Below are 24,104 nucleotides of genomic sequence, written 5' to 3' on the forward strand. Positions count from 1 at the left end.
ATTATTATTTTATTTAAGTTTTGTGTATTAATAAAATTAAAAATGCAATTGAAAAATAATTACTCTTTGGTTTTCTTATTTTCATATGATTTCTTTGGCAATTTAGCAACTATGAAGTCTGAATCTGTTTAGGGAATATTTTATGACACGGAAGGGAACACTTGTTTACAATTTTAAAACCTATACTAACTTAAATATATACTTGTACTAAAATATATATAAATAAAGAATTTGAGATAAATCTTGAATTCAAAGATATACATATAAAGGAGAATCTATATCGATGTTTTAAATAATCAAACCCATGGACCAGAGTATTACAAACTAAACCGTAACCTAAATCAAAAGTCTTAATCTATAAATATATCAAGTGTTTGAAGTTTTATTGTTATTGTTCGAGGTAATTGCCATTTGATCGGAAGCCAACCAAGTGTTAACATTAGTGCAAGCAATTAGCCAAACTATATGCATTCTTTAATCGAAAATTAAAGTTGAAACTATACATATAATAGATGTAAGGTATAAGCGCAGTTGGTCCCCAAGCCAGGCTTTATTGGTTCTGCAAAAATGAACACGACAATTACAATGAATTAATACAAAAGATTATTAACACGAATGGTGCATAGAACGTGCATACATATATGTATCTTATTAAATATATATCTATCAATTTATATGTATTCGCAATTCAAGCAATTTCTGCATAAATAAAGTTGAAATCGTTTAAACTCAAAGTCGACTGCGAAAAGGAACTAAACTTGAGGGCGGGGCCGTGGCACTTAAAAAATAAAACGCCCCCAGCCATTGACAATGATTTTTTGTTGAATTTTTTTCTTTTTGTTGGAGAGACAGAGTACACCTTGACTTGCCAGAGATCCTTTAGTCATGATTAACAATTGGAAAGGGGCCTGTGATGGAAATATTTTATTCTATTCTAGTCTCTCAACGTTTGCCAATTTATTTTAATTAGCGAGCTCCAGTAATTAGTCTTAATTACACATGAGCAAGCTGTAATTACTATTTGTTAGAACTGTTCTTTTCTTACTACTTCGCCTTAATCTCGTCAATTTTCGGTCTTCAAGATTTTGATTAATATTTAGCAATTTATTTTCGTTGATTATCAAGAGCGACAGCCGTTTGAAAACATGACCTACCTCAGCATATTAAGTGTGGAAAGGAAAAAAATGCGAATGCGATAAATAAATAACACCTGAGCGGATTTATCATATGCCAATTACAATACAACTACGGCTATGAGTACGGGTTTATTGTGATATAATAATTGGCTCTGTGAATTGAAATTGAATGTGCTAATAGTTTAGAATAGCAGCAGCAGCAGCGGCCAGCAACAGCGGCAATTAGCGGCATTCGATCCGATCGGATGTAGGCGATATGGAGTGGACTCGTGGGAACGCCCACATTGCCTCTCAATTATAATGATATTAATATAAAATCGGAACGATAAGGGACAGATGTATCAAACTTAATATCCCCTCGCAGGTGTGCCAATCATCAAAGTGGACTGTCTATACCTTGGGAATTTCCTTTCGTAGATTTAATTTCTGGAATATTTAGGAGGTACTAGGTTTAAAGTAGGGTTGTAATAACCCTAGACATTCCTGGCCTTTATTTTTAGGTGTCTTCGTAACAATCGAGATTTCCATACTTTTTCTAATTTTTGAATTTTAATTCGGCACTTTTCTCACCGATTTGGGTCAGACTTTAAAGGCTACAAGCCTGGCTTAAGCCACTTTGTATCGTATTTGGCTTGGACAAACATTTGCACTTGATTCAAGTGGAGTGGCTTACGTGCCAGTTGGCCCATTGGCATAAAGTTCTTTCGTCTTCTGTCAAGGTCACTGAGCAAATGGGTTAGGGTTGCAGGAAACGCTCTGGGACGAAAAGTAGCAGGGGCGGGCACGGGTTTGTTGAACCGTCCGGCGTCCGTCTAATTGCCGGAAGCCCAATGCACTTTGCAATTAAACACTTTTCATTAATTGTTAAGGTTTTGTTTTTTTTTTTTTTTTTTGTGTTTTACACAGCCAAGAAGAAAATAAAAACAATAAGCAATAAAAACAGTGGCAGTGGCAGTGCCGAGAGCGCAAACACGTTTCATTTACAGCCGCCGCAACATTTCAAATTTGGCTAATTAAAGCCGCATAAAAACCGAAAGACAACAAAATATAAAAGCCAAGGTTAGCTGGAGCTTGGCTTTGACAGTAGCCAAAGGAATTAACTAGAACATGTCTGAGACCAGTTGGTATTTGATATTTGGCTTTGGCTTAATCGAAAATCAAAGTCAATGACTTACAGCTAGCATGGCCAAACTCTGCTTTTGGCTTTGGCTTTGGCTCCGCCATTTTCGTGCCAATTAATTGCAATGGAAACTCGAGTCTTGAACTTTTAAAAGATACTAATTCTGAAAATCTGAAAACCTGGGACTGGAACCGCCGATGCTGGAGGTGTGAATATCTTGCAGCCAAACCGTTAGCCAACCCACTGAGCACTACACGGGCTCTTGGCCAGAGCACCAGTGCACCTGTTGGCCAATTCTAATTTAAATGATCGAGTATTTATAATCAAGAAAGCAATAGTTATCGTACTAATTAGAGTTTGAGTACAGGTTTTGTCCGGCGGGGTGGTCGGGGGAGGCGGTGTCCCTCCAGACCATGCTTTGCATGTTTGTTGCACCAGCTGGTCTTATGAATATTTAGGGGCGTGAGAGCTGCATCTATAAATAGATTTTATAATTTATAGTTTGATTGTCATAGACATGGTCCTTATTTTCTGCAGATTTTCCGAAAATCCTTTTTGTTTGACCCACAATACTTGTTTCAAGACAAGTTCCAGAACTTTCCGTTTATCACAAGTCCATAATTAAAAACTATTACAGCACCAATTGGCCCAGACAATTACGGCCACGGGGCCAGCTGCACATTTGTTAAACAGTTCAAGCAACTCGGCATCCGAGACGAACGAACGACACCTGGTCCAGATAAGTGCTGCACTGCGGTAGCCAAGGGCTAAAATACCAAGACCACTTTCGAACATAAATTAGAATTAGAATTTTAAATGCGAAACTAATTAGGTAAACAAACTTATAGGTACGAGGAGAGAACCTGTGAGATTTCATGCCACAAGCCATCAATGTTGTTAAACAATTGCAAGAAAATCGTGTATATAATTTCCCATTAGCAGTTGCCAAACAGCCGCCATGTCTGGCTTTTTTCCCCCTCAGCCATGTGGTTAGCTCGGCTTGTCCGACGGGGCGTATGAGCGATAATGATTGCACATCGATCGGCACCGAGCACGCGGCACGCGATCGTATCGAAATCCATAGACTTGAGTTGAGTTAAGTCGATTTGGGCCAGATTCTGCGCATCATTGTTCCCATTCATGAGTCGGTCAGTGTCAATATTTTGGTTTTAACTGGACAAACAGATCGAATAGCCAGAAAGAGAGCTGATGCAATGTCAACAATGTCCAATGTGAGCCGATTCCGAAGTTTGTAACTCACGCTACTTACCTTTTGCACTGAAAAAAACAAATAACCAAATTATCTCATTAGCATTACAGAGCATTTCTAACCAACTTAATTGGTCTTATTAATTAACAACTAGTTATATCCCATTTTAATGTTTTTATATTTTGAGTATCTTTAAATTGGATGCATTTTTCTGGTATGCGTGAGCCCCAGTCTTAAGTAGATTTACACGCTTCATTCGAGCACTTGTTGACTTTGGCTAATTAAATGTCGTGCACACGCTCCCCCAAAGCGGAAGTTTGTCAAGAGCTTGGGGTTCAGGAAAAAGGTGCCAGAGGTCGATGCCTAGATAGGGAATCATCAATCGTCTTCCATATTCCACACTTTTCTAAAGCAAAAGGTTCTATGCCAAAACAGAATGGTTTTGAAGGGAAATTTTATTCAGTTCGCAATTTTTCATTTTAAAACTCTTATATTAAAAGAAGTAAGGACGTCGATGATGGAGTCTTTCCTGGATATGATTCCGGGCATTCCTTAGTAACACATAGTGACATAGTACTCAACCTTTTCGGATCCCGGACGCTTTTCATATTAAATGTTCATATTAAATGTCCTATTAAATTGCAGATTATACCGGATATATATCGCAAACATTGGATTTGCATGGCCGATCCTTATAAGAATATTATAATATAACAAATTTATTACAATAAAAAAAGTTTCAAGCTTCTATCTTGAAAAATACCAAAGTTGGTATTTTCCCCAAATACTTTTCCTATCGTTCAGTTATATTGCAGCTATAAGATATAGTCGCCCGATCGCTATGCAATTTGGTAGATCGGATCAATTGGCAAAAAGTAGAATCTGTATAAAGTAAAAATTCTATCATAAAACAAGAAAGGAAAGCTAACTTCGGGCGGAGCCGAAGTTTATATACCCTTGCAGTTAAAACCGGATATATATCGCAAACATCGGATATAGTTGGCCGATCCTTATGATTACATCATAATAAAACTAATTAACTAAAATAAAAAATCTAAAAAAAGTCCCAAACTTCTATCTTCAAAAATACGAAAGTTGATATTTCTACCAACGACCATTTCCGATCGTTCAGTTATATGGCAGCTATAGGATATAGTCGGCCGATCCTAATGAAATTTAGTAGGTTGGATCAACTGGCCAAAAATAGAATCTGTATTAAGTTTCAGCTTTCTATCTTCAAAAACACGAAAGTTGGGTCATTTCCGATCGTTCAGTTATATGGCAGCTATAGGATATAGTCGGCCGATCCTAATGAAATTTAGTAGGTTGGATCAACTGGCCAAAAATAGAATCTGTATTAAGTTTCAGCTTTCTATCTTCAAAAACACGAAAGTTGGGTCATTTCCGATCGTTCAGTTATATGGCAGCTATAGGATATAGTCGGCCGATCCTAATGAAATTTAGTAGGTTGGATCAACTGGCCAAAAATAGAATCTGTATTAAGTTTCAGCTTTCTATCTTCAAAAACACGAAAGTTGGGTCATTTCCGATCAATCAGTTATATGGCAGCTATAGGATATAGTCGGGCGATCCCGGCCGTTCCGACTTATATACTGCGTGCAAAGGAAAGAAGGGTGTGTGCAAAGTTTCAAGACGATAGCTTCAAAACTGAGAGACTAGTTCGCGTAGAAACGGACAGACAGACAGACGGACAGACAGACGGACAGACGGACATGCTCATATCAACTCAGGAGGTGATCCTGATCAAGAATATATATACTTTATAGGGTCGGAGATGTCTCCTTCACTGCGTTGCACACTTTTGGACAAAATTATAATACCCTCTGCAAGGGTATAAAAACATGGAAGTTGGGAACATCCTATCATTCAGTTATATGGTAGCTATGGGATTTTGTCGCTCGACTTATATCGACTTTAGTCGCTCGACCCTTTTCAAGACCACTGCGCGCTGAACTGCGTGATAAATAGCCACGTAGCTTGAGCATAGAGAAAGGTTCTTACAATCATTTTCCCATTTTTCTTTTAAACCTTGAATTGTCGAGGGCTCGACGCCGATTAGTTCGAATTGCCGTGTGGTTTTGTTTAATAGCTGATTTGTTGCTTTAAATCAGGGATCGGCACCCCAATACATTGATATGATTTTACCGCATTAGTGTTAGTAACGAATAGCAGAAAGTAGGCTGTGTGCATGACGTTTCACACATGTATACTGTGTGTGTGTGGCAGAGCTCGGGCAGAGAAATTTCCTATGCCCCCGAGATAGGGCCGTGCCGACCTCTGCTTTAAATTATCGAGAGTATAAAAATGTATTGAAGAAGTTCGAAATATCAAGAGATTTTGTAGGCGAATCGCATAAATTGTTTCGACCCACCTGAAGGATTATCTATCACCCGTTGCCAAGGCGGCGGCCTAATCGGAAGCCCAGGACCCAATCAGACTGTCTCAATTGCATCCGACACATTAGCAAACAATTCCAAGCGATTTTCTCTATCCTTCTCCTGGGCCATCTATATTTGGATAATTTCAAAATTTGCTTAGCGAGTTTATATTTTCGAGTTTATTTTTTATTTTATATAACCGCGTACTGTTCCCAATTTCACATAACATCGCGGCTCCAAACATTTCGTTCCCCAACATACCCAAAGTATCTTTTATAATTATAGATCTTTATAATTTTAGACTCACGTTTGAATAGTTTTGGGATCGTGGAATCAGCGGTGGCAGTTGCTGCAAATATGCCCCACGATCCTCGCATGCCACCTTCTCCTCCGCCGGAAACGCCGCCACCCTGGTGGGATGTGGATGTGAGAATGTTCCTAGTTATACCCTGTTGCTGTTGTATTTTTCCTATTTTGTTGTAATTATTTATGTGAAACATATTATTCCAGAATTAAAAATAATATGCTTAAAACGAGATCAATTGAAAGCTCTATTTGTCTGGAACGGTTGAAAAGTGGGACGATCTGTTCAACAAGGTGAAGGAGCACATAAACTCGGTCGCCGCCATGAAGCTGTCACCGTACTACAAGGTCTTCGAGGAGGAGGCCCTGACCTGGGAGGAGAAGCTGAACAGGATCAACGCCCTTTTCGATGTTTGGATCGACGTGCAGAGGCGCTGGGTGTACCTCGAGGGCATATTCTCGGGAAGCGCTGACATCAAGACTCTGCTCCCCGTGGAGATCTCTCGTTTCCAGAGCATCAGCTCCGAGTTCCTTGGACTGATGAAGAAGGTGACCAAGTCGCCCAAGGTCATGGACGTTTTGAACATCCCAGCAGTCCAGCGGTCCCTGGCCGATCTGCTGGGCAAGATCCAGAAGGCCCTGGGAGAGTATCTGGAGCGCGAGAGAACCTCGTTCCCGCGATTCTACTTCGTGGGAGACGAGGATCTGCTGGAAATCATCGGCAACAGCAAGAACATCGCCCGGCTGCAGAAGCACTTCAAGAAGATGTTTGCCGGCGTGGCCGCCATCCTCCTGAACGAGGAGAACAATGTGATCCTGGGCATATCGTCGCGCGAGGGCGAGGAGGTGCACTTCATTAACCCAGTGTCCACGGTGGAGCACCCCAAGATCAATGAGTGGCTGTCGCTTGTGGAGAAGCAGATGCGCTTCACGCTGGCCTCTCTTCTGGCCCAGGCCGTGCAGGACATCAAGCAGTTCCGCGACGGAAAGATCGACCCACAGGTGGGTTTGTTTCTGATGTAATCCTTTGTTATTCTTCCATGGTTTTGTTTTTTGCAGGCTTACATGGAGTGGTGCGACAAGTACCAGGCCCAGATCGTGGTCCTGGCCGCCCAGATTCTCTGGTCTGAGGATGTTGAGACAGCCCTGCAGCAGGCGTCCGAGAACAACAACGCCAAGCCCATGCAGCGCGTCCTCGGCAACGTGGAGAGCACTCTGAATGTTCTGGCAGACTCTGTTCTGCAGGAGCAGCCTCCCCTGCGCCGCCGCAAGCTGGAGCACTTGATCAACGAGTTTGTGCACAAGCGCACGGTGACTCGCCGACTGATCACCAATGGCGTGACTTCCCCCAAATCCTTCCAGTGGCTGTGCGAGATGCGCTTCTACTTCGATCCCCGCCAGACGGAGGTGCTGCAGCAGCTGACCATCCACATGGCGAACGCTCGCTTCTTCTACGGCTTCGAGTACTTGGGGGTGCAAGATCGATTGGTGCAGACCCCTCTAACGGATCGCTGCTATCTGACCATGACCCAGGCTCTGGAATCTCGGCTGGGAGGTTCTCCGTTCGGACCGGCAGGCACAGGAAAAACCGAGTCCGTGAAGGCTTTGGGCAACCAGCTAGGTCGCTTCGTTCTGGTCTTCAATTGCGATGAGACGTTCGACTTCCAGGCCATGGGCCGAATCTTTGTCGGCTTGTGCCAGGTGGGCGCCTGGGGATGCTTCGACGAGTTCAATCGACTGGAGGAGCGCATGCTCTCCGCCTGCTCGCAGCAGATCCAAACCATCCAGGAGGCGTTGAAGTACGAGATGGACAGCAACAAGGAGAGCATCTCGGTGGAGCTGGTGGGCAAGCAGGTCCGCGTCTCGCCGGACATGGCAATTTTCATCACCATGAACCCTGGATACGCCGGTCGCTCCAATCTGCCGGACAACTTGAAGAAGCTCTTCCGCTCGCTGGCCATGACCACGCCGGACCGCCAGCTGATTGCCGAGGTGATGCTCTTCTCGCAGGGCTTCCGCTCCGCCGAGAAACTGGCCTGCAAGATCGTGCCCTTCTTCAAGCTCTGCGACGAGCAGCTCTCCAACCAGAGCCACTACGACTTTGGGTTGCGTGCTCTGAAGTCCGTGCTGATCTCGGCCGGAAACGTGAAGCGCGACCGCATCATGAAGATCAAGGAGCAGATGAAGCAGCGCGGCGACGAGAACATCGACGAGGCCTCGGTGGCCGAGAACCAGCCGGAGCAGGAGATCCTCATCCAGTCGGTGTGCGAGACAATGGTGCCCAAGTTGGTGGCCGAGGACATTCCACTGCTCTTCTCGCTCCTCAGCGATGTGTTCCCGAATGTGGGCTACACCCGTGCCGAAATGAAGGGGCTGAAGGAGGAGATTCGCAAGGTGTGCCAGGAGGACTATCTGGTCTGCGGCGAGGGCGACGAGCAGGGCGCCGCCTGGATGGAGAAAGTAAGATGGGCGCCAGCCTGTAGCCAGTACTCTTAACTCACTTCATAACCATTCGATCCACACATGCTTACTAATCAAACAGGGACTCGGCTCCACCTGAGTGGACAAAGTAACTAGTCCACATCGAGAGCTCCTCGTACTTACTGACAACCCCTTCCTTCCCCCCAGGTGCTGCAACTGTACCAGATCTCCAATCTGAACCACGGCCTGATGATGGTCGGTCCATCTGGGTCCGGCAAGTCCACCGCCTGGAGAACCCTTCTCAAAGCCCTGGAGCGCTTCGAGGGCGTTGAAGGCGTGGCTCATGTGATTGACCCGAAGGCCATTTCGAAGGAGGCCCTTTACGGTGTCCTGGATCCGAACACCCGCGAATGGACCGATGGCTTGTTCACCCACATTCTGCGCAAGATCATCGACAATGTGCGCGGCGAGATCAACAAGCGGCAGTGGATCATATTCGATGGCGACGTGGATCCCGAATGGGTGGAGAACCTCAACTCCGTGCTGGACGACAACAAGCTCCTGACTCTCCCCAACGGAGAGCGTCTTTCCCTGCCCCCCAATGTCCGGGTGATGTTTGAGGTGCAGGATCTGAAGTTCGCCACGCTGGCCACAGTGTCCCGTTGCGGCATGGTCTGGTTCTCGGAGGATGTCCTCTCCACGGAGATGATATTCGAAAACTATTTGTCGCGACTGCGGAGCATTCCGCTGGAAGACGGCGACGAGGACTTTGTGGGCGTCATCAAGCCCGCGAAGGACAAGGAGGAGGAGGTCTCACCCTCGCTCCAGGTGCAGCGAGACATTGCCCTATTGCTTCAGCCCTTCTTATCCGCCGACGGCATCGTGGTGCGGACTCTGGAGTACGCCATGGACCAGGAGCACATCATGGACTTCACCCGTCTGCGCGCCCTCAGCTCCCTGTTCTCCATGCTGAACCAGTCGGCCAGGAACGTCTTGAACTTCAACTCCCAGCACCCGGACTTCCCGTGCTCCGCCGACCAGCTCGAGCACTACATTCCCAAGGCTCTAGTGTATTCGGTCCTCTGATCGTTCGCTGGCGACGCCAAGCTCAAGGTGCGCACTGACCTCGGCGACTTTGTGAGGAGTGTGACCACCGTTCCCCTACCAGGAGCGGCAGGTGCTCCGATTATTGACTTCGAGGTGAGCATGAACGGCGAATGGGTGCCCTGGAGCAACAAGGTGCCAATCATCGAGGTGGAAACACACAAGGTGGCCTCGCCGGACATTGTGGTGCCCACGCTGGACACCGTGCGCCACGAGTCGCTTCTCTACACCTGGCTGGCGGAGCACAAGCCATTGGGTGAGCTTAGACTTCTTCATAGTACAATCGTGGGATGCCTTTCATAACTTTTCGTTTCAGTGCTCTGCGGACCGCCTGGCTCCGGTAAGACCATGACCCTGTTCTCGGCTCTTCGCGCCCTGCCGGACATGGAAGTGGTGGGCTTGAACTTCTCGTCGGCCACCACGCCGGAGCTGCTGCTCAAGACCTTCGACCACTACTGCGAGTACCGCAAGACCCCCAACGGAGTGGTGCTCTCGCCCGTTCAGATCGGCAAGTGGCTGGTGCTCTTCTGCGATGAAATCAATCTCCCGGACATGGACAGCTACGGCACACAGCGTGTGATCTCCTTCCTGCGACAGCTTGTGGAGCACAAGGGCTTCTACCGGGCCAGCGACCAAGCCTGGGTGTCCCTGGAGCGCATCCAGTTCGTAGGCGCTTGCAATCCGCCCACCTGAAGGATGTGGTCCTTGTCTTTGTTCTGGGCTTAGGTTAGATTTAATTAGTTTTTAATTTAGTTTTAGTAATTGTAATATATAATTGTAAATAATTGTAAATATATAAATTAATAATAAGATAATAAAATACATTTATAATAAAATATTTTTCCAAAATTTGTTTTCTTTCATATTTCAATTTTCAGCACCAATCAATAGAAATTTTTTCCAACATTTCTTTTCAGTGAGAAAATTTAAAATTTAACATTTAAATGTTAATTAAACATTTTGGCTGTTCATAAAAATAGCATAAAAATAATTCATAAAACAAAATATTTTCTTCTTTTGAAATAATGGTGGTGAAAAAAGTATAATATAAAAATTTATGTGGAAATTTATTAAATATAAATATTAAGCTTTATACTTAAGTTCGGACAAAAAATGTATGGGGGCGCCACTGTATGTATTTGAACTAAAGCTTTAAAAAAAAGCTTTGCAAAGTGAGACTGTTAAATGCTGATTGCTACCAAAGTATAAAATGATTATTTTATACATATTTTGAAAATTTTCCTCATTAAAATTAGTTTCAAATAAATATATAAAACCAATAATACGTCTTGTAAACCGAAGAAGAAATAGTGAGTCACCGGATATTGAAATTATGATAAGATTTTGCGATTAAATTGACGATTAGATTGGGTCATAATAATTGTTTAAACTGATAACCAGAAGTTCTATCAGTTAAACAGTCTTAAGCAGCAAAATAGGAAATAATAAACCGTTTACACAAAAAGTAATTATAACTAACAATATTTTGTATACTTAAATACATAAATGCAGTAAGTTTTAATTTTTAACTATTCACGGTTTTCCAAAGACTTCATATAGCAAAAGAGCTAAATAAATTCTTATGTAGCTTAAAGGTTAAACATTTTTTTTTATTAATGAATCCTTACTACTATTCTTCTAGCCTTAATTGTAACACCTAGTCATTTTATTTTTTCCAATAAAAATGATTCAGTTTGGTTTTGAACGTCTACGACTTCGGAGTATATACCAGAGATAAAAAATGAATTTCGATTCCTGGTAAATATTTGTATATTCCAATTTTTAATAATATATGCATATTATGGATAACCTTTTACATATTTCAGGAAAAATCGGGGAGTTGAAATGCTTAAGACTGGTCTCTTTTGCGATATTTTTATTCTTGTTGAGGACGTAAAATTTCCTTGTCACCGATTTATGCTGGCCCGTGCTTCAGAATTTTTTGAAAAAATGTTTCAAAGAGATGGTATAGACACGGGAGTAGTGCGTTTGGAGGACACGACCTCTACAGTGTTTCAAATTATTCGGAATTTTATTTACACAGAGAAGACAGAGCTCTTGACGGGCCTTGATTATACAACATTAGTGAAAGTTCTGCAGAACGCGAATATGTGGCTAATAAGTGAAGTTGAAGAAATTTGCATAGACCTTCTTAGAAAAGAAGCACAAAAAATGAAACCGGAAATCTTGGTAGAAATGTATGCTATATTTTACCTACTAAATAACAAGAGTTTTTTGAATGAGATTATTAAGGTAAATCGTCTTAGCCTCGTAATAGAAACTTAGCTCAGCACTTTTGTCTTGAAATGTATTGTTTTTTTAAATTTATTTTTAGCTCCTTGAAAAGCAATCGGTTTCTGACGCAACTTCATTAAAGGTCTTCGAACTAGGCTTTGATTGTTTCAACGAATTCGTTCGGAACACTTCGCACATTTTCCCCGAAAGTAAACGCTTTGCGATGGTTGAAAGTTGGATTTTAAAAAACAAGGTTTTTCAATATAGTTCCTTAAGAGAACATCAGTCCATGTTAAGTACCATTGATTTTATGAAAATGACAATTCAAGAGTTTCGGGACGGACCAGGAAAATCAAATCTCTTGGCTGATAATGAAAAGTACGAAATAATTTCTGAAATCGCACTTAAAAGCACCAATAAATTTTACGATGCATTGAGCCGGGGGCTAATAGTGAAAAAAGCGGATTCCTTTTTAAACGAGAATTTCGGTTTGAGACCCCGTTATTGGTCGTGCATAATTGTTCCAACAGACTTTACACGTGTATTATATCGACGTGAACAAGTAAGCCCACAGATAGCGTCAATGGTAGGTACTGTAAACGATACGGATTTATTAAAGTTATGTAAGAAAATATTAACACCGAATATGAGTTGTATCCCATATTCCCATGGACAATTTTTCATAGAAAAATCACTACATACTATTATTATTTTTGAACATAGCAATTCTAATATTATTGAAAAAATCAATAATGTTATATTCTCAAATATTCAGAACAATGCTTATAACCACGAAAGCAAAATTCGTATTCAAAAGTTCTCAAATTATTTGAAGGACCTTAATTTTTAGAAGATAGAATTATAAGATAAACTGAATTGAAAAAAGGATATAGTCAATCTAAACTTACAGGATTTCTTTTGTTTTAAGACACTCCTGATTCAGGTGTGGGTCGCGTTAAATGCCATGGTCGCAAGCGGTTCTGACTCTGAATATTAAATTTTTGAAGTCATAATAATCTGGAGATATTAAGCTTTAAGCACATAGATTTAATTCTTTGAGTATAACAAAATATCATACATTCATAGTATTAATTGTTAACTTGTAATTAAAATTAAAAATGCATAAAGTTAAAAAAAAAAATTTTATTAAATGTATTTAAAAGCACTAAAAATATGGATATTATTGTATACTTCCAAGCATTTCCAGTGTGACTCACTCATTGTACTGACTTTAGATTACAGAAAGTTGGTATATGGTATGTGAACTTGCAGCACATAATACGAATAATGAATAATCATTTTGCTTTTGCAAGCCTCTAAGTCCGCACTAAAACTTTGAAAATATAATGGGCTTCAAGTCTTGGTAAATATTTGTCATGTAGTATTTTTCTTAATTTCAAGCTTATAACGGGTAACCCGGGTCTTTTTTCTGATATTTGCATTCTCTTCGAGGACTTAAAATCGCCACCGATTTATGCTAGCCCGTGCCTCAGAGTTTTTTAAAAAAATGTTTCAACAAGAAGGACTACACTCGGGAGAAGAGTGATTGGAGAACACTATCCCCGAGGTATTTCAAATACAATGATTGTGACTTTTATTTATCCAGAGAAGAAGACGCACTTTAAGAATCCTAATTACATGCAGTTGCATGCATTTGGATCTGGAAGTAATTATTAACAGAATTTAAGGAAGCAATTGACCTGATCAACAAAAAGGAGGAGGAGAAAAATAATACAAAAATGGAGGAGCTAACTAAGGTAAGGTAAGGCTATTAGAAATATTGTAATAAAATAAAGCTCTATCTGTTATCTGTTAACTTATATTTTTTTCAGTACTTTCAAATGGAATCGGTTTCTGTCCCAACTTCATGTTTTGGTACTAGGCGCAACGTGTGGTAAAAATTATCAATACGAAGCTTAGGGGCCAAAATTAGAAACGATCAAATTATGTAAACTTAAAATAAAAAATAATAATTTTAATTTGGTTATTTAGCAATTTGTCAACTTTGAGTAGAATCGCTCCGCACGAAAAAACATAGGAAATAGGAAATTTCTTTGCTCGAGCTCCGAACACACACGGTATATTCGTTATTAATACTAAGGCATTAAAATCATATCAATGTATTAAGTTCCGATCACTCGGATTTGTATATATGTATATATATATCGATATGTATATCGCTCATCATTTGGCCGATCCGGAGCGGCCTTAATCCTGAAATAAATTTTTAAATCTATTTCTTATAACACAGGAAATATATACGAAATATTTCATATATATTTCCAAGTATAATATAATTTCTCAAATTGCACTAAAAATGAAAAGTCATTTTTCGGAATACAATGCAGTTCTTGATAACAAAAATCTAATCAGCCGGGGGAGGTAATCATTATAATGTTTATATATTTTATAGGGTCGGACGTGTCGATTTTAGTGCACACCCTCATCAAGGGTATAAAAATAACGTTAAATCAGTCGTAAATTAAAAATTTTGAGTTTTTTATGAGCTGTACAAGTCACAATCATATGTATATATCATTTTAAAACACTTCTCTGGATTTATTTATGTGTAAATTTATATCCGAAAATGAGTAACCGTTCCTTAGTTTATAATAAAATCGTACTAGCTCGGACCAGTGGGATACAGTAAGACAGTGATGCTTCTCAATTCAATAGTTAGGCAGTGGAAATTAAATTAATAAAATAAAATGAGCTGTTTATCTTGGTAAGTATCATATACACTTTCTATCTGGTGGGCAAATCAATAAAAGTTTCCCTCTTACCTCAGTAAGAAACGAGCTTTAGAAATACTTGAATCTGGTATTTTTTCGGATATATCCATTCTGGTTGGGGAATCCAAATTCAAATGCCATAAATATGCACTTGCTCGTGTGTCGGATTTCTTCAAAAACATGTTTCTACAAAAAGACTTCGAGTCGAAGGAATATCGTATGGAGGGCACGACACCTGAAGTTATTGAAGTTATTCTTAATTTTGTATACACCGAGAATAATAAGCCCATAGAAATACTCGATTATAGTATACTTTTGAAAATTTTGAAATGCTCAAATATGTGGCAGATATGCGAATTGGAGAATATTTGCACTGATATCCTTAAAAAAGAACTGGTCAACATGGAATCAAAGTCTTTAATAGAATACTACGAAATATTTTACCAACTTGAGAATACAATTTTTTTGGCTGAGATTATTAAGGTAAGGAAGTATTTCTTAGTGGAATCTACCATTTTTGTATATGATATTTATTTGTTTTAATTTAAGATTCTTCAAACCCGTTGGGCGGACAGCATGGACATCGAGAAATTGTATGATTTGGAGTTTAACTGTTTTAAGAAATTCATTCAAAGTACTTTGCACATTTTCCCCGAACGAGAACGTTTTGAAATGGTTGAGAAATGGTTTATCAGCCACTGTCTTCCAGATAAACTTTTTGACGAATATATGAATGCCACCTTACTAGACGCCATAGATTTTACGAAAATGTCATTGAACGACTTTCGAAACGGTCCTGGAAAGTCCAAAATTTTAACTGATATTACCAAGTATAATATAATTTCTCAAATAGCACTAAACATGAAAAGTCCTGAATACGATGAAGTTCTTGATAACCAAAATCTATTATTTAAAATACGTCAACTAGCATTCTTTTGGATACACTCCATGTGTCATTGGCACGAAAATGATATTTGCATTGTTGGAAGGAACGATTTTGTTACTTGGCTCAGGTCCGACACCTTTACAATAAGCGAAGAGGAATTGAAGACCAAGTTTAATCAGACTCCGAGAATGCTAGTTAACTCTCATTTATTTACGACCAATATCGGCCATGAACTTATGTACTTTATATGCACACCAAAAACTTTTATATTTGGTGGAAATAGCCCGAATATTAAAAAAGCGTTAGATTTGCTAGCGGGAGAAATCAAAAATCTCGGATGCTAAAATGAGATATCTTTATCAAAGTTTCGTTTCTAAAAATATATAAAATAATTTAATTAAATTAATCTAAAAGTGTAAACTCATTTGCTCATTTTGCTCGAAATTAAATAAGCGTATAATCACCATAAGTCAATATAATTATAATATGACAATAATGTATAAAGTAAGTGTCTAAAATTTTTATATCATATCTTATTGATCATTTTGTTCAAAGTTTATTAAGACCGTCTTTTTGTATGGGCGCGTGGGTCTCAGGGAATTTACGACTTTGATTTTTGAAGTCCAAACTATGTGTGTACCATGTACTTCAATGTATAATTTATACCTAAACAAATAAAATTCACCCAAATTAAAGAGTTATAGACTTTATTCTGCTGCCCTTAGGGATATTTTCAAATGTTTCTTCTGAAACACCCAAAAGTATGCGTCAAAATTATTTAGTAACAATCTATGATATGGTATAAATTCGCTACTTCAACAGTTACTCTTTTAACGGGTTAGTTAGATTAAAAATTAAGCCTTAATGAATATAATGATAGTAGTTAAAGGAGTGTCGGGTATCATAAAGTTGAATTACTCGAATATAGCTTTTCTAGATTATTTATAGTAGCTTTAATTGAACGGATGGAACTAACCAAAGATGTACATTCATTCGTGAATAATTACTTCAGTACAATACGAGAGAATCCCAATTAGTCATATTGTCGTTGTTTACAGATAAAAAAAAATAATAACCTTCATGAAGTTACATTTGTATGTAAAAATTTTAACAAAACTTTCTTTTGGCGAATAACTTTTGTCAAAATATTAACACATTCATATTAGTGGAAAGAACATTGCAAAAGGAAAAATTAGGCTTACTTTTGCTTGAATTACATTAATTTATTTTAATAAACACTATTTTACTCCCCTCAACTGTAAAGATGAACTTGTATTTCATCAAGATTTAAATTGTATGCCTCATTTAAGATTCTATTGTTGTTGAATAAACAGTCTGTTTTTTATGTTCTGGGACAAAATGAATATCATATCCTGGTGAGAGTTCCTTTGGACATGTATAGGAAAAGTGCCTAACATTTTTTTTGTAATTTAATTTCAGGAAAACCCGCTCAACAGAATTTCTTGGTTTAAGGCTTTTTTCGGATATTTGCATCCAAGTTGACGATACGAAATTTGAATGCCACAGATTTGTCCTAGCTTGTGCCTCGGAGTTCTTCGAAAAGGTGTTTTTAAACGACGGTGCAGAAACGAGCCAAGTGCTTTTGGGTGACACGACTCCGCAAGTTTTTGAAATCATCCTCAATTTTATATACACGGAAAATGATGAGCCTTTCCAAAATCTCACTTATTCTGAATTATTGGATATTATCATGTGCGCGAACATGTGGCTTATTCGAGAAGTCGAAGAGTTGTGCACTGATCTCCTTAAGAAAAAAGTATACGGCGTGGATTCGGTTGGGTTAATTGAATTTTTTGAGGTGTTTTACCTTCTTAACAATGAGGAGTTCTTGTTGAAAATTATCAAGGTACATTTTAAATCGAATGTTAACCGGTTCCACAAACTTTCTCCAGTAATACGGTTTTCGAGTTATGAAGTAACTGATTGCATTGTAAATGTCTTTATATTTTTGAAACACATATTTTTGAAAACTTTTATCTTTTATGAGTAACATATAAACATAAACATTTTTTTTTTCAGATTTTTGAGCATCGTTCCTTCATACAAGTAGATATTCAAAATTTGTTCAGACTTGGGTTTAGCTGTTTTGAGGAATTTCTACGAAATATTTCACACATTGTTCCTGAAACTCAACGTTTTGATATAATGGAGAAGTGGATACAGACTAATGATTCCCAAGATCATACAGAGAATTTACTAAAAGTCATCGATTTTAATAAAATGACAATACAGGAATTTTGTAGTGGGCCTGGCAAATCCAACCTTTTGTCTGACAGAGACAAGTACGAAATTATTTCTAATCTTGCTTTTAATACGCAGAATCCAGACAATGAACAAACTCTATTTGATCAAGAACGCTTGTTCAAAAAAAGTAAAATAGCATTCTTCTGGACACATTCTATGCCTATGTGGCATGGGGCTTGTCTGTGTGTCGTGGAACGATACAACAATGATATCTGGTTTCAGTCCCAGACTTTCAACACAAGCATTGACGAATTGAGAATGGAGTTTTACCAGAGAAGAAGTGTCTCATGTGGGTCATTTTTCAAATTCATTTCACATTTCCAATTCCGTGAGGAAAAAATGTTTCATTCCTCTACAAAGAAAGCCATAATTTTTGCAACAAATTTTGAGAATATTATAATTGGTATAGCAATGCTTCGAAGTTATGTATTGGCTGTCGAATAAAAATAAAAATATTACAAAAAAAATGCCTAAAAAGGACTGCCATAGTTAAGTTTGTGGAATGTATTTGGGCTGGACTGGTTTTTGGATACCTGGCACTCTTTTGGTTTGATTCCCGTCTGTGGCTGTGGCGGTGGCTGTACCGGGTATAATAATTAAAAATGTTAGTTTTATTCTTGTAGTCTTTAAATCCAATAGTTATACTTTGTGTTTTTATCTAGGAACAGATAACAGATAACTATATATTTTTAAAAAAAATCATTATTAAAGAGGCGGCGGAATTGACCCAATAAGAAACAATCCTGTTCAACTTTTTAGAAAAATGTACATTTATTTACAATATAGAGTCACCGTCGCTATCAGTCTTTTGGCAAATTGCTGTCGCTCTTCCCTCGGCTGTAGGGGCGGGAGCCGCCGAGCATCCGCTCGAGAAGACTCTGCTTGGACTTCCGCTTGGAGGCGAGCACCTCCTTGCACAGCTCGTTGAAGACCTCGGCCACCTGGTCGACGTGGTCTGCGGCGGAGACCTCGCTGAACTTGCACTCAAAGTCCTTGGCCAGGATTTCGCCCTCGTCGCGGCTCACCTGGCGCAGGTGCACCATGTCCACCTTGTTGGCGCACAACTGGACGGGTGTGTCGGCCTGAAGATCGGACTTGGCCCGGCGTATGTAGTTGAAGCTCTTTCGATCTGTAATGGAGTAGACCAGTAGGAGGCCATCGGCCCACTGAATAAGTTCGGCTGCGTTTGGGTATTCGTCTTCGGCCTGAAACGATTAACATAATTATAGTGGGAAACGAATTGTTTTCACAGATACCCACCTTGGGACAGGTGTCGAGGATCTCGAACAGCACCGGTTCCCCGTCCACCATGGCCTCGTGCTTGTACCGATTCTCAGTCTGGTGATCGTACTCCCCGATGTAACGCTTCGTCAAGAAACGCACAATTAAAGCTGCAATCAAATTAAATACCAAAACCATTTATGTAACATGAATTTAATTTAGTGTCCGGCCTCCGGACCGCTATCAACGGGATCAGGTGTAAACCAGGGTAACGCCCTCCTGACGGATCCCGAGCAACCCTCGTGCGGGGCAACGGATTTGGGTCAGCACTTAAGCAAGCGTGAAACTTGGAGTAGCGCTGCCAAAATGGATTGCTGGACGAGTGCAGGAGCACAAGCGGGGCAGGTGGAAAACGCGACTTGTGGGGTTAATAAACTCGGCTCGGTGCCCGGCAACACAGGGCCGTGCCCTAAAGTTGCGTGTCTCGAAACAACAAAAACTGTCCTTCGTAGGCCTCCTGCGAGTCCTGGCTAGGGTTGTTGTGGCCGGTCGGTCTTTGGTCATTTCCTATGCAAGTGCTTTGAACTCGCAGCTAAAAACAACAACAGCAGTGGGAACTGAAACCTCAGGCGCCACTTGAAACTGGAATGACAATGTACAGTGAAAATACAAGAACTTGTCCCGTCATTCTAACCAAAACACCTTAAAAATTCAAAGGCGTTTCTTTAAAATATTAGATTTAACATTTTTTAAAATGAGGGTAAACCTTAAGCTAAATCCACCTTACATAAGTTGGACTGTTTATAATTTCGAATGTGGATTTTTAGCCGCTTGGCTCGTGGTTGCCTTGGTTTGCTCGCGACTTTTTAACGACATTTTCATCATTTATTTTCCCAGCACCGCATACATTTGGCCAGTGCTCTTTTTTCCCAAAAAAAAATGTATGTTTTCCGAATTTTCTTTTTTATTTTCCACGAGGTCAACGTTTAAATATTTCGATGCACGACGCGACGCCCGAGTGGCAATGGGGATGATGGTGGCGTCTTCTCCGCCCGCTGGGCATTGATCGAGTCCACATCATGGATACACACACTTGTGTGTGTATTATCGCGGGTCTACAAGTGTGGCAGTGTGGCAGAGTGTGCGGCGGAGTCCGCCGGGCTGTGGGCGATTAAATTGCCACACAGCATACACACACTATCGCGCGAATTAAATATTTGCTGTGGTCTCTGGTCGCAGATTGCGGCTGAATGACACTAAATGTATATAAATACATTTATTAAACATATATGCATTTGTCATTTTCCATTTTCTTGGGGTTGTTTGATTGGAATACTAGATATTATCTAAATCCAAATCTCAGATCCTACTTCTTGCCCCACTAAACCACCCACCAATGATTTGCTGCAAGCCTTTCGGTTTAAGTCTTACATTTTTCATTATATTTATTAGTAGAGCACGTATTCAGTCATAATTAATGCGGCTCCACTGTCTGCGGTCTCACCCCACACAATTTTCATCTTTTTGCACTCTATTTGTTAGCGACGACATGCAGCACGCAGGTGTAACCCGAAGTTGACAGTTGCATTGCATGGCGGGCATAAATTTTCCACCAAAGCCTCCATCGTCATCATCGTCATCCCCACAGGGGACACGAATGGGGCCTACAAAATGTTACAAATTAAAATTATTTCGGGGCTTTCCGGAATAGGTGATGCCTGACAGGGAACATCAATTTACGCTAAGTCGCTCGCAGCGAAGAAATATGCAACTGATGCCAATGATCCATGATCCGTGCCCCATGCCCCCATCTATATACTCTTGCACATGCCCGATCTATGGGATGTGCTCATGGGCCGTCATAAATTAGAGCATGGCCTGGTCTTTGGCCAGAGCCGCTTGTCAAATCAAACGGTGGAAAGCGATTAAGGCGGCAGGCAATGCCAAAGTGCCAGCCAGCCGCCGCACTCAGATACTCTCGGCGGCATTAGTGTGCGTGTCTGAGAGTATCTGCATTTTATATTCACAGTTGTGGCCAAAAAAATACATTCTTTAGGAGGTTTTAAATGGGAACAATTAAGCAAAGGACTAAACTTAAAAAAAAATACAATAATATAAAAAATACCAAATATTTAATGTTATAACTCTCTAACAAATCTAAAAACGAACTAAAAATTAATTTAAATTTGTATACAAAAAGTAATGAATATCTTATAATTTTCCATAAAATCCATTTAGGAGCTGCTTCAAAGAATTGGTTAACTACTAAAAGTCTTTAACTATAACTAGTCTCGAGTACAAAGATCTCTTCAACATTAAAAAACTCCAATGCGATTAAAATCCGATTAGGACTATTCTCCTAACTGAAAGTGTGTGCTGCCACTTTATAAACAAAACAAACAAAAGTCTAAATATACACGAATCGGCGATTGCTCAACTAATTTGCTGTTGTTGCTCGGCATCCATGCTACAAGTATCTATTGGATACGTCTGCCGCTGCCACTATTGCTATTGCCACAGTTGTTGCTGTTTCGGTTGTTGTTGTTGTTTCAGTTGCTCCCATTGTTTAATTTTTTTTGTTGCAAAATCTAAGGAAGGCACTTGCTATGATCTTTGGGGGTCTTACCGCTCTTGCCCACACTGGGCGCCCCAACAACGGCAATCTTCAACTCCGTGAGCGTGGACTTTTTACGCCGAATACGCGTGGTCATATTGTTGGATCAACTCGAACCCGATATTCCAAAGTTTTCCGATTTTTCCTGATCTCCGAGCAGTGCTCTGCTGCCCTGAGGATAGTCTGATGTTCTTATGGCAGGTGTATACCCGTGTGTTTCCTCCAATTTAATTTTCCGATTGTTATTGTTGTTTCGTTTCAATGTCAAAACAAGCGCAAGAAATGCGTTTAAAATTACACCACAAAGCAACGATTTCGCAGCCGTGAGATACGAACATTTATGTTTTTTGACTTTTGGAAAATTAATGAGTTTTCTGCAGGTTATTTTCGAAATAATTTCGTGAATTTGTGTCTTTGGTATTTTGGCATTTTTATTATGGATACAGCAGGAATCTTGATCCGCATGTGAAACGCGCACTGCACTTTGCCATGTGTGGCACCGAAAAATCATTTATTTATTTATTTAAACCATCAATTTTTGCGTATTTCTCGGTCCGCTGATCAGATCAGATGAAGTGTGTCTTTTCTCCTTTTTTTTCTGTACTTTTTTTGCCTTTGTTTTTGTTTTCCTCTCACTGCTTTTCTCCCAACTCGACTCTATCTGTCCGACTTTATGTCTATATCTATATCTCTTCGATTGGGTATAGGCCCGGCGCATCCGTGCGTTTTGCACGGCAAACGAATTTCTACTGAAAGAGCGGAATCTGTGCTACGCCGGAGTGGCGATCGTCCGTTCAAATCGTGACTTCTGCTTTTCGCGAGTGTGCTGGCGCTGTTGAGCACCGACCAAAAATAGAAAGTCCGGAGAGACGCGGAGCAGAGTAGCCATCGCCGGAGACGCCGCATCGGATCGAGGAGGATCGGCAGCCATCCCATTCCCAGACACGCGCCCTGCAAAGGGTTAAAGTTAAAAGTGTTCATTCGGCCAATAGGCTAATCGGTGGCATCGAAAATAGCCGATCTGTATCCATTTGAGATCGGGGGAATTTTCTCTCGATCCCGAAGGCCTCATCACCATTATTCTTCTGGGGCTAAGAGGCCCCTGTCGTGGCGGCAAGACAAATGCATCTGTGAGTAGCTGCCAGCAAGTGTCGCCTTAAATTAAATTTAATTGGCGCTTTGGGGATGGGCGAGAGCAACTAAATGGGCGCAACTGTTTCTGGAGGGATTCCTTTTGGTTAAAAAAACCCTTCAACAAGTCAGCAGAGCTGCAGCTGTGTTTGCGGTTGGTAGGAGACAATTTCTATTATTTATTCGGTTTATACACCAGGCATAGGAATTAATTAATTACCATAAGAGGGGGCTTAGTAACCAAAGCGAGAAGTAACTGATAAACGTATGGAAGACATTTAATAAAAAAGCAACCATGAAATCACACATATTTATTTGGTTAATATATACAATAGAACCTTTACTTAGCACCTACAAGGATATTAAGACAATTAAAATCTATCGTACCAAAATGCTCATGAGAATAGTTTTTATGTTTATCTAACATCGCCCCTTTTGTAAACAACTTTTTAAGGACCTTTTAGTTATGCATATTAGGTCAATATTTTCTAGTTCATTAAGGAATGGTCTATTGCATATCTGTATGCATATCAGACATAGGAGTAGAACCCACCAGACAGACAAAACACCCTTGCAACAATGTGTTCCACTGCACGTGTGTCTATTCCGGTATTGTGTTCCCGGTGGATATCCCATTCGGTTGGGGGTGTGTCTGCGCCTAAGGGTTGAAATGGATTCCAGACAGTCCAAAAAACAGAAAATATTTCGTTTGCCGGAAAATCTTGGCAATGTAAATACGTGTGGTAGCTTGGGAAAAGCATAATAACTCGTAGCATAAATAGCCGGCATTAGGAGTCGCCTGAAAGTATGTTATGTTATATTTCAGCCGACTCTTAAGTCACAGTCGCGTCCCTCTGTACAATGGGATACAGACTCTGTATTACAGATGTAAATTATTTGAATTCTAAAGTTTTTAAATTAAATCAAAGTTTCTTTTGCGCCTTTTTTAGGCGCGATTAAAGAGTGATTCCAAGCGTGTTTATAATATTATCAACTATAAGCCCATGACTAAAATATAATTGCCTTTTCAACTTTTTAATGTGCATTTTTTATAATATATCTATTTTTCTTATGTCTTATATGATGAAAAAATTGGGAATATGATACTTATTATATTCAAAAATGAAATCTCTAGCAAAAAATTAAGAGCATATTAATGGAAAATTGTATGACAATTGTAAATTTCAAGTCCTAGTTCTTAAATAAAATTCTTCTTATTTAGATGTCGGAAGCGTTATCGACACGCCCACTTTTCAATAAAAGTTACTTACAGTTAGTCAAAAGGCGTTGAAATGAAAGACTGCAGTAAAAAGTCGATACGACTTTA

General features: G+C 40.1%; 2 protein-coding genes and 2 long non-coding RNA genes across 4 annotated transcripts; 3 read left to right on the forward strand and 1 right to left on the reverse strand.

Annotated features, from left to right (window-relative positions):
- Positions 1-6,222: 6,222 nt before the first annotated feature.
- Positions 6,223-10,389, forward strand: LOC122322267 (dynein heavy chain, cytoplasmic-like). The gene is given in 5 exon segments (XM_043213974.2): positions 6,223-6,291; positions 6,442-7,170; positions 7,228-8,628; positions 8,797-9,949; positions 10,010-10,389. Coding segments are annotated over 5 exon segments (3,729 nt in total). The 3' UTR covers positions 10,387-10,389.
- Positions 10,390-11,395: 1,006 nt separating this feature from the next.
- On the forward strand, positions 11,396-13,087 carry LOC138926344 (uncharacterized). The gene is made up of 3 exons (XR_011442822.1): positions 11,396-11,451; positions 11,520-11,946; positions 12,029-13,087. It is a non-coding gene; the product is annotated as an uncharacterized lncRNA (long non-coding RNA).
- A 1,378-nt stretch (positions 13,088-14,465) lies between these two features.
- LOC138926367 (uncharacterized) lies at positions 14,466-16,064 on the forward strand. The gene is made up of 3 exons (XR_011442854.1): positions 14,466-14,653; positions 14,717-15,143; positions 15,210-16,064. It is a non-coding gene; the product is annotated as an uncharacterized lncRNA (long non-coding RNA).
- A 2,493-nt stretch (positions 16,065-18,557) lies between these two features.
- Positions 18,558-22,595, reverse strand: LOC108124211 (ras-related and estrogen-regulated growth inhibitor). The gene is made up of 3 exons (XM_017239797.3): positions 21,659-22,595; positions 19,072-19,202; positions 18,558-19,016 (listed from the first exon to the last, which is right to left on the reverse strand). The coding sequence occupies exons 1-3, from the start codon at positions 21,741-21,743 to the stop codon at positions 18,612-18,614; spliced, it is 621 nt and encodes a 206-aa protein (XP_017095286.1). The 5' UTR covers positions 21,744-22,595; the 3' UTR covers positions 18,558-18,611.
- Between the last annotated feature and the right edge of the window lie 1,509 nt (positions 22,596-24,104).

Source organism: Drosophila bipectinata, chromosome 3L (genome assembly GCF_030179905.1).
Source record: "Drosophila bipectinata strain 14024-0381.07 chromosome 3L, DbipHiC1v2, whole genome shotgun sequence".
Classification (NCBI taxonomy): Eukaryota; Metazoa; Arthropoda; class Insecta; order Diptera; family Drosophilidae; genus Drosophila; species Drosophila bipectinata.